At 46.1% G+C, this 10357-nt stretch overlaps 1 protein-coding gene across 2 annotated transcripts; it reads left to right on the top strand.

The window, feature by feature from the left end:
- The first annotated feature begins 6978 nt into the window (after positions 1 to 6978).
- Positions 6979 to 10137, top strand: LOC131006862 (U-box domain-containing protein 44-like). 2 transcript variants are annotated; one of them, XM_057934014.1, is made up of 3 exons: positions 6979 to 7910; positions 8199 to 8499; positions 8575 to 10137. In XM_057934014.1, exons 1-3 carry the CDS (start codon positions 7260 to 7262, stop codon positions 10014 to 10016), a joined length of 2394 nt encoding a protein of 797 aa, XP_057789997.1. In that variant the 5' UTR covers positions 6979 to 7259; the 3' UTR covers positions 10017 to 10137. The 2 variants fall into 2 exon arrangements, with proteins under 2 accessions (XP_057789997.1, XP_057789996.1); XM_057934013.1 differs by having other exon boundaries at positions 8199 to 10137.
- Positions 10138 to 10357: the final 220 nt, after the last annotated feature.

Below are 10357 nucleotides of genomic sequence, written 5' to 3'. Positions count from 1 at the left end.
AGCTCAAACTAGTCAGACTAAGCTTCAAACAAGCGAACACATATAATTTCATTATTGCCATGTACAAGGATAAAAATGATAAAATTAACTTCATTAAAGCATTTCCAGGCAGAATAATGCTCACCATGCCTAAGCTACAAAAGTAGAATGCTCACCCAGGATTCGCCAAGGTCTTCGAAACTTGAATTTTTGCAAGAGCACCAAACTTACACTTCCTTGAGTTTGGGGACGAAAAAATCGTGCCGTTTTACCAGAGTTGGCAGAGGAGGCAAACATTTTTTATGCCTTCGAGACCTTAGGCAAATGAACTCTAATAGTTTATGCCAAAGGAAAGAGGAATTCAAACAAATCCTACAAATTCTAACCCTAATTCGAAATGAAACTGAACCCATTGATTCGAAATTAAAACCTAATCTTTTGTTTCAAAACTAAACGACATCGTATTGCCCAAAATTAAACGTCATCATTTAATGTACCGGACAGTGAAATAAGTGGCACACTTCCGGGTGCCACATAGGATCCACATCATCAACTAATTGGAGGAAATTAAATTTTATGGAAAAATTGAACGACTTGCAAAGTACATGATTTAAAAGGTAAATTTTTCAAGTTCATGTGCAAAATGAAAAAGTGACTAAAGTTCGTGTATTTTGGTGCAGTTAACCCTTTTAAAATTAAAAAAAAATCAAAAATCAAAAATTAAAAATAAAGTAAAAAATTAAAAGAATTGAAAATTTTGATTTTATATTGTATCCCACATCGAAAAGTATATGCTTCTCTACAATGTGTGATATACTATAATAATAGAAGTTATATTAAGTTGATTTTTTTAATCCTTCATTTAAAAATGTAGATTTCTCGACAATGTGTTGTACATTATAAATAGTGAACCTACAACCTACATTTAGTTAAAATTAAACTTAAAACACATAAATAAATAAATAAATGGGGCGAGTGCATTGCATGCGCCCCACATAAAACGCCTTAGCACTCGGCTCTCCCCAACATGCCACTTTGATCCATGTCCGGTGCACCAGCGCTAGGGGGGCTCTAACAGCCCGGTTCGACCCGACTTTAAGAGCCCCCACTCGATGTGCTCTAATTGATATAGTACTTTTATTTCTCCTAGCATAAGAGTGTTTGTGAGTTATACACTTGAGCGTACATTATAAAAGAGTTATTTATTCTTCTTTATTGTTAGTTCTTGTTTCTCAAGAGATTAGGTGTGCCTAGGAAGTCAGCCGTTGTAATACGACTCGTATTAATAATCACGTTGAAGAGAACGCGAAACTCCAAGTAACTCTCACGATCACGCAAGAACTAACTTTCAAACAAAAATATTCATAGCACGAAAAAAAACAAAGAACATATCCCTCGCTTTTAAAGGAGCTTGGGCGACACTACATAGGAATTAAACCCTAATCTACAGCCTCTCTAACTCGGCCCAAGGAAAAGATAAACTTGCATAAGATAAGAACTATCTAAATAAGGTAAAGATAGATATGATCTAAAAATCAAACGTGATCAAGTGGCGAAACGTGCGGGCCTTTTGATCTCACGACGAGTACGTCGTTGGGCTAAACTGGACTCTTCATCTTGTTGGTCTTCGTCTTGTTGGGCTTCGACAGCGTCTTCGGCTTCGATAACTTCTTTAGTTGAAGTTGTATCAACAGTTGGAGTCGTATCAACTCCCCCATCCTTTGAAACCACCTCGTCCTCGAGGTGAAATACTGGAAATGAGTCCTGGAAGAAATCGAGGGATTCCCACGTGGCAGCGTCGGGGGGTAAACCTTCCCACTGAACCAACAACTGAGGTTCTGGCTGACCATTGTGAAAGATGGTTCGAGTAGCAATAACAACGAGAGGAACCAAGGTTGGGAAGCCATCGAAATCTACCGGTAAAGGAGTAATCGGGGTAGAGGCGGAGCCGATGAATGGCTTGAGAAGAGACACATGAAAGACCGGGTGGATGCGACTGCCAGCAGGGAGGTCGAGACGATAAGCAACAGCACCAATGCGCTCCAAGACAGCGTACAGACCAAAATACCGTTTGGCGAGTTTGGGGGCCGGGTGACGCGCCACAGAGACCTGTCGATATGGTTGAAGCTTGACCCAAACACGATCGCCAACAGCAAACGAAATGTCGCGGCGATGTTTATTTGCCTGTTGTTGCATGCGATGCTGAGCCGAAGCCAATGACTCCTTCAATGCTTGGAGTAAACAATCCCGCTCAATAAGTAATGCATCAAGTGCATCGACAGAGGTGGAACTAGGCGTGTATCGTGGAATGACCGGGGGTAAGCGCCCATATACAGCTTGAAACGGACTCATGGAGATGCTAAAGTGGTAACTGGTATTGTAGTGGAATTCGGCCCAACCAAGATATTCCGGCCAACGAGTAGGATGATCAGAGGTCATGGCGCGGAGATACTGTTCTAATGAGCGATTGACGACTTCCGTCTGGCCATCGGTCTGTGGGTGATAAGCGGAGGTATGTTTGAGAGATGTGCCGCTAAGTTTGAACAATGCAGACCAGAATTTACTCATAAAAATGGGGTCACGATCAGAAATGATGGTGGAGGGAAAACCATGCAACTTGACCACCATATCCGTGAAGAGGCGAGCCATTTTGCTGGCAGTGAAACTGGCAGTTAAGGGACCAAAGTGGGCGGCTTTGGTGAGTCTGTCAACCACCACGAGAACAACAAAATATCCATGGGACGCCGATAAATGCGTGATGAAGTCCATAGTGAGCTCATTCCAAACCAAGGCGGGAATGGGCAACGGTTGCAATAGGCCGGCTGGGGCAGTAGTGAGTGACTTGATCTGTTGGCAGGTGACACAGGCACGTACGAAATCTTCAACGTCGCGTCGCATTTTGGCCCAATAGAAGAGTGCAGAAAGACCCACTAATGTCTTTTTTATGCCGCAGTGATCGCCAATGGGGGAGCAATGATATTCCTGTAAGAGCTGTTGTTTAAATGGCGATGATGACGTAATAAAGTAACGGCGACGGTAGGTGAGGATACCATCGATCACAACAACATCAGGAGGTAATGTGCCATTCTGGAGCTGCTGATGGTACGAGAGGAATTCGGGATCCTCTGAATTTGCTCGTCGCAGTTGATCAAGGAAGATGGAGACTGGTACACTTTGAATAGTGAAACATAAAGGAGCAGAAGACTCTGTGGTGACGGCATCTGGCGGAGAGTCCGGAGTAGCAGCCGGGGCGCGTGACAGAGCATCGGCGACGATGTTGTGGGAGCCGGGCTTATATTCGATCACAAAGTCATAGCCTAACAACTTACGAATGTAGCGATGTTGGTCGGGTGTGTGAAGTTGTTGACGGAGGAGTTCTTTGAGGCTGTGGTGATCGGTTCTAATGACAAAGCGGCGACCCAATATATATTGGCGCCATTTGCCGATAGCTTCACATAAGGCGTGTAGCTCCTTGATATAGGTAGAAGCACTGCGGAGACGGAAGCCGAGCTTCCGACTGTGATATGCAATCGGGAGGTTTTCTTGAAGGAGGACCGCGCCTAGTCCTAAATCGGAAGCATCCGTGTCAATCGTGAAAGGCTTGGAGAAGTCGGGAAGGCGCAGCACCGGGGCGGAGACCATTGCTTGTTTCAAGTCGGCGAAGGCGGAAGAAGCCTGGGCAGACCAATGGAAACCATCCTTACGCAGGAGATCCGTAAGGGGAGAGGCCAGAGATGCATAATGCTTAACAAATTTGCGATAGTATCCTGTTAAGCCAAGGAAGCCACGCAATTGCTTCGGATTTTTGGGTTGTGGCCATTCAATCATCGCTGCGACTTTAGTGGGGTCGACTTTGAGTTTGCCAGCGCTAACTATGTGTCCTAAGTAGGCGACAGACGGAGTACCAAAGGAACACTTGGAGAGTTTAACATAGAGCTGGGGTTGACGTAGGCATGAGAGTACGGTTGTGAGATGGTCGATGTGATCGGACTCTGAACGGCTGTAAATAAGGATGTCGTCGAAAAAGACGACGACAAAACGGCACAGGAAGTCTTTGAGAACGAAGTTCATAGTGGCCTGGAATGTCGATGGAGCATTGGACAAACCGAAGGGCATCACGAGGAACTCATAATGGCCGTCATGAGTACAGAAAGCCGTCTTAAAAATGTCTTTGTGGTGCATACGGATCTGATGGAAGCCGGCGCGCAGATCTAATTTGGAGAAGATAACAGAGCTGCCCAATTCGTCAATTAGCTCGTCAACCATTGGAATGGGAAACTTGTCTTTGACGGTAACTGCATTTAAGGCGCGAGAGTCGACACAAAAACGAAAAGAGCCGTCCTTCTTTCGAACCAAGAGGACTGGGGAAGAGAACGGACTTTGGCTGGGGCGAATAATGCCCTGATCGAGCATTTCTCGGACCAAACGTTCCATCTCGCTTTTCTGAAAATATGGGTAGCGATATGGGCGAACGTTTATCGGTTTGGCGCCCGGTTCTAGATGGATGCGGTGATCGAAGACACGATGGGGAGGAAGTCCTGTTGGTGCCTCAAAGACATCTGAAAATTGATCCAATAATGGTTGAAGGTTCGACGGGACACCTTGCAGTTCATCGGTGGGAAGCGAGTGAGCCGGTGGTGTGTCCGTTGGGAGCAACCGTAGTTCGTAGGTGAAATCGACCTCGTCGGCGCGGATGATGGCCTGCAGCATAGAAAAGGAGATCTCACTAGAGCCAAGAGATGGGTCACTTGCCAACCGTACTTGCTGACCCTTCCAAGTGAATTCCATATGGCCGTGGCTATAGTCATGCATGACACGGCCCAATTCTTGGAGCCATTGGACACCGAGAATGATATCGGGGCCTTTGATTGGCAGCACGAAAAGATCCATAGTAAAATCTGTCCCCTGTAAATGAATGGTGGTATTGCGGCAGACGTGCTGACATAGAATAGTGTCACCGTTGCCGATACGGACACGGAAGCTGGAAACCGGTGAGAGCGGAAATTGAAGGCGCTCTGCAAGGGCAAGTGTAATAAAATTGTGAGTGCTACCGTTATCAATCATTACCTAAAAATAGTGATTGAGTATGTTGCCCAATAAGCGGAGAGAGCGTGGGTGTGTAGCGCCAGATAGAGAATGAAGACTAGAGATATCGCCCATGATGAGTGTCTCATCCAGAGATGGAGCAGGGTCGATGGAATCAGTAGCTTCCGAGGGTTCGGTATCATCATAATCCAGAAGCATGACGGTGCCTTTGGATTTGCAACGGTGTGCGGGGTTCCACTTTTGGTCACAGTGGAAGCAAAGACCGCGCTCGCGCTTCTCGCGAGTTTCTGCTGGGGTAAGGCGTCGGACCGGGACAGCCGTGGTGGTTTCGCGGCGAGGCCCAGTGATAGGCGGTGTGGTGATAGGTTGGCTCGATGGTGGTGGTGTTGGCGTGTGAGCAGGTGGCGGCCGAGGAACGGAAGAGGGCGAATATGCCGGCCTGTTGAGCTGCCGGTTGGAGCCGGGATGGCCGGGCGGGTCCTCTGAGTACTTGCTTTCAAATACCCGAGCAAGAGCGAAAGTCTCGTCCAATGTTGATGGTCGATTCATCTGTAATTCACGACGGATAGGGGGCTGGAGCCCCGATATATAAAAGGATATAAGAAGGGGTTCAGAGATACCCGTGACGCGTCCCATTAAAGATTCGAAGGTGGATTGGTAATCACCCACAGAACCCTGTTGTGTGAGTTTGGCTAGTGTGCCTTCGGGGTCCTCGAACTGCGAGGGACCAAAGCGCGCGCGAACGCGGGCTAAGAAATCCGGCCATATCGATAGCATATGTTGTGATTTCAGCCATTGAAACCATGTGGAGGCCTTGCCATCGAGATGGAACGCAACGATTTGGAGGCGCTGCGTGTCTGGTGTGTTGTGGTATGCGAAGTATTCCTCAATTTTGAAGATCCAGGAATGAGGATCATCGCCGTCAAAGCGCAAAACGTCCAGACGGACCATCGGGCCACGAGGATTGTGGTGATCGTGGAGGATGATGAAGGGTGGGAGTTGCGGAAAAGTGCGACGAGCTCATCGATTTGTTTTTGCACGGCGGTGAGCGGCGCTTGCCAATCAGGAACGTCGGGGGCCATGAGAATAGCAATGAAAGCACCAATTAATACGACTCGTATTAATAATCACGTTGAAGAGAACGCGAAACTCCAAGTAACTCTCACGATCATGCAAGAACTAACTTTCAAACAAAAATATTCATAGCATGAAAAAAAACAAAGAACATATCCCTCGCTTTTAAAGGAGCTTGGGCGACACTACATAGGAATTAAACCCTAATCTACAGCCTCTCTAACTCGGCCCAAGGAAAAGATAAACTTGCATAAGATAAGAACTATCTAAATAAGGTAAAGATAGATATGATCTAAAAATCAAACGTGATCAAGTGGCGAAACGTGCGGGCCTTTTGATCTCACGACGAGTACGTCGGTGGGCTAAACTGGACTCTTCATCTTGTTGGGCTTCGACAGCGTCTTCGGCTTCGATAACTTCTTTAGTTGAAGTTGTATCAACAGATGGAGTCGTATCACGTTGTTTAGCTTTCAGTTATTCACTGTTGGTGGAGGTTTGAGAAGATGTAGATGCTAAGTAAAAAAAATGTTTTATTATGTAAGTGCTTTATACATCTTAACTTCATATAGTGGATAATTTTCCCTGGATGAGGTCCCCCAGACGCAAGTTGTTTTAACCGAATTGGGTTATTATTTTATGTGTTTCATCTTTCGTACTCACAACACATCTCACCTCATATTTTATGAATTAGTAATTTTTTTTTCAATTATGAATTGCTAAAGTAAAATAATAAATATAATTATTTTTAAGTATTTTATTTGAAAGGATAAATTTAATTTTTGTTATCTCAATTTGAACAATTTTAAAACTCCCTCAGGAAACAAATCATATTTGAATTGATAAATGTTGACTTGGTCTGGTTCCTCCAAAATTTGCTTCATTAGTATAATATTTCCCTCTTTCACATACAACAAGTAATCACTTTCACTCTTCAACAATAAATTTCAACTGAATATGACATCAAAGATGCCATCACCGCAACCTTCCAATTCCCCTTTCTGTGTGTGTGTTTGTGTGTGTGGATATTACAAAGGAAAGAAGAAGAAGAAGACAAAAGACTTGAGTCGAAACCAAGTCCAAGTCTCTCTCATCACTCCTTTGACCTCCTAAAAATCTCCTCAAATTGAATTAGCAATCTCTAATCTCTCCACCCAAAAGCAATGGAGGAATTCGACTCGCGATCATCATCCTCATCAATGAAAACAGAGGCAGTTGCAGAGCTCTCAATCTTGATCGAAAGGATCAATCCGATCCTGAGCGAGATAAGAAGCGGCAGCATGGAGCCGGCGTTGGAGAAGGCGATCGCGTCGTTGGAGAGCGACTACGAGCGGGCGAGGGCGGCCGTGGCGTCGCCGCCCAAGCACATCGAGTGCCTGGTGCAGAACCTCGGGAGGTCGCTGGGGCTCACTCTCTTCGCCAGCCGCGACTCGCCGCTCTCCAACAAGGAGAAGATCGAGGCCCTCTGCAAGGAGATCATGAACGTCAGGTTCGACTCCAGCTCGTGGGCGGAGGAGACGGAGACGGAGATTGAAGCAGAGGAGATCGTGGAGGAGATCGCGGAGGAGGAGACGAGAGTTTTGAGTGTTGATGAGGCTATTTTGGAGATTAAGTATGGAGGAGAGGAGGAATTCAAGAATGCCCTTTTGGTTTTGGATGAATTCGTGAGGGATGGAATGATTAGGAGTGAAGTGATTAATGACCAAGAGCTGCCCAGGATCCTGTGTAGTCGTTTCAGGTCGTGCAAGGGAAACCACAGGTTCATCGTTATTCGGATAATCACATATCTTGCGCAACACAACGCACACCATAAGGTACTTTAATATTATTCAAAATTTCATTTTAAAATTATGAGGGAAGGGAGTACTATTTTTAAAGTTATGAATTTTTGAAGTAAAAATCTAAATTGATGATATTTTTTAAAGAATAATAAAAATTGGGACACATTTTAATCGTATGTTTTAGTTATTTATCTATCTAGTTATGCTAATGTTGAATAAAAACCCTCACTAAATGAATGCTGAATTATATGTATACAATATATCAGGATTCTAGCGCGTATATACTTGTTAATTTGAGCTACATTTTCTCAAAGTGTGCAGGAAAAGATGAAGGATTTGGAGTTTTTAAGCGCGTTGGTGAAGTCGTTGGCACGAGACGCGGAGGAGCAGAAGGCGGCCGTGGGGCTTCTGCTGAGCCTCTCGGACGACGCGGGCGTGAGACGGAGAATCGGGAGGATACGTGGCTGCATTGTGATGTTGGTAGCAATCTCAAATGCCGATGATGAAGAAGCATCGCGTGACGCAAGAATGCTGCTCAATTTCATGTCTACCAATACTCAACATGCTCTTCATATGGCCGAAGCCGGCTATTTCAAGCCCTTGATCAAATATTTGAAACAAGGTAATGTACACATACTAACTCCTCTCATTTCCTTACCACTTGAAAATAATAAGTTTAAGCTATTTTTGAAAATAGGTTCAGAAATGAGCAAGGTCCTAATGGCAAGTGCAGTGTCAAGGCTAGAGCTAACCGATCAAAACAAGGCCTCCCTAGGGGAAGAAGGGGCGATCGAGCCCCTGGTGAGCATGTTCAAGGCGGGGAACCTCGAGGCGAAGCTCTCCGCCTTGAACGCCCTCGAGAGCGTGTCGAACCTCAAGTCCAACATCCAGAGGCTGATCGACTCCGGGATGGTGGCAGCCCTCCTGCAGCTGCTATTTTCGGTCACATCAGTCCTCATGAGCCTCAGGGAACCCGCCTCCGCCATCCTCGCCAAGGTGGCCCGCTCCGAGACCATCCTCGTGAAGCACGACGTGGCGCAGCAGATGCTCTCCCTCCTCAACCTCTCCAGCCCCATCATCCAGACCCACCTCCTCGATGCCCTCAACCACATTGCCTCCCACCCCACGGCTGCCCGAGTCCGCCGGAAGATGAGGGACAACGGCGCCGTGCACCTCCTCCTCCCATTTGTCGCCGAGAGGGACCCCCGCATCCGGAGAGGCGCCCTCCAGCTTCTCCACGCCCTGTCCAGGGACGCCCAGCTCACGGAGGAGCTCGATCACTCCCATCTTCACACCATTGCAACCGTCTTACTCTCAGCAACGCCATCGGATTGTGATGAGAAGGCGGCCGCCCTCGGAATCCTTGCCAATTTGCCCATCAATGACAAGAAGATTACTGACATACTCAAACATGCCAACATACTACCTTACTTGGCCTCAACTATGAGTTTTTCAACATCAACAATGTTGCTAGACGAGAGCATTGCAGGATTCTTGCTCCGTTTCACGAATCCAAGTGACAAAAGGCTGCAGCACTACGCGGCCGAGCACGGCGTGTTCCCTCTCCTCATCAAGCTGCTCGCGAGCAGCTCCGAGGCAGCTAGATCCAAGGCTGCATTGGGCTTATCTCAGTTATCACAGAACACACTCATCTTGAGCAAATCGAGGAAGCTCAAGTGGTTGTGCATGCCACCTTCCGTGGATTCCTTATGCCAAGTCCATGATCATCACTGCACAGTGAAGGGGAACTTGTGTCTGGTGAAGGCAGGGGCGGTTGCTCCATTGGTGCAGATTCTTGAAGGTGGAGAGAGGGGTGCGGACGAGGCGGTGCTCGGCTGCCTATCGACACTCTTGCAGGATGAGATTTGGGAGAGAGGGTGCGGTTATCTAGTGAGGAAAGCGGGGGTGCATTCGATCATCAAAGTGGCAGCGAGTGGGAGCTTCAAGGCACAGGAGAAGGCCCTTTGGATATTGGAGAGAGTATTTCGAGTGGAAAGCCATAGAGAGGAGTATGGTGAGTCTGCGCAGGTGGTGCTGATTGAGCTTGCGCAGAATGGGGATGCGATGCTTGCGCCGGCTGTCGCCAAGGTGTTGGCGCAGCTTGAGCTCTTGCAAACTCAGTCTACTTACTTCACGTGAACAAAACAAATGCATGCCTTTTCTTCTTTCTTTTGCTTGTTATGATTTTTTGTTTTTTTTGGTCATATTATTGTAATTGATTCAATTTATTTGCAATTGTAAGTGTTTTTGTGGAAGGAAACGTATAGATTATATGGTTAATCCTTTGATTCAAGGTGAATGTACTGAAAGAACAAGACAAACACAAACCGAAAGCGAACGAAAATAAAACCAAGAAAACTTTAATAATATTCCACTTCTGATATCAAAAGTCAAACAAACCATATAAATAAAAGAAATAATTAAAATTACAAGAACAAAAATGTTAACGACGAAAACCATAGCGGCCTTAATAGTGGATA

Source organism: Salvia miltiorrhiza, chromosome 1 (assembly GCF_028751815.1).
Source record: "Salvia miltiorrhiza cultivar Shanhuang (shh) chromosome 1, IMPLAD_Smil_shh, whole genome shotgun sequence".
Classification (NCBI taxonomy): Eukaryota; Viridiplantae; Streptophyta; class Magnoliopsida; order Lamiales; family Lamiaceae; genus Salvia; species Salvia miltiorrhiza.
Note: the sequence above shows the minus strand (reverse complement) of the source record. Positions and strands in the feature narration are given on the sequence as shown.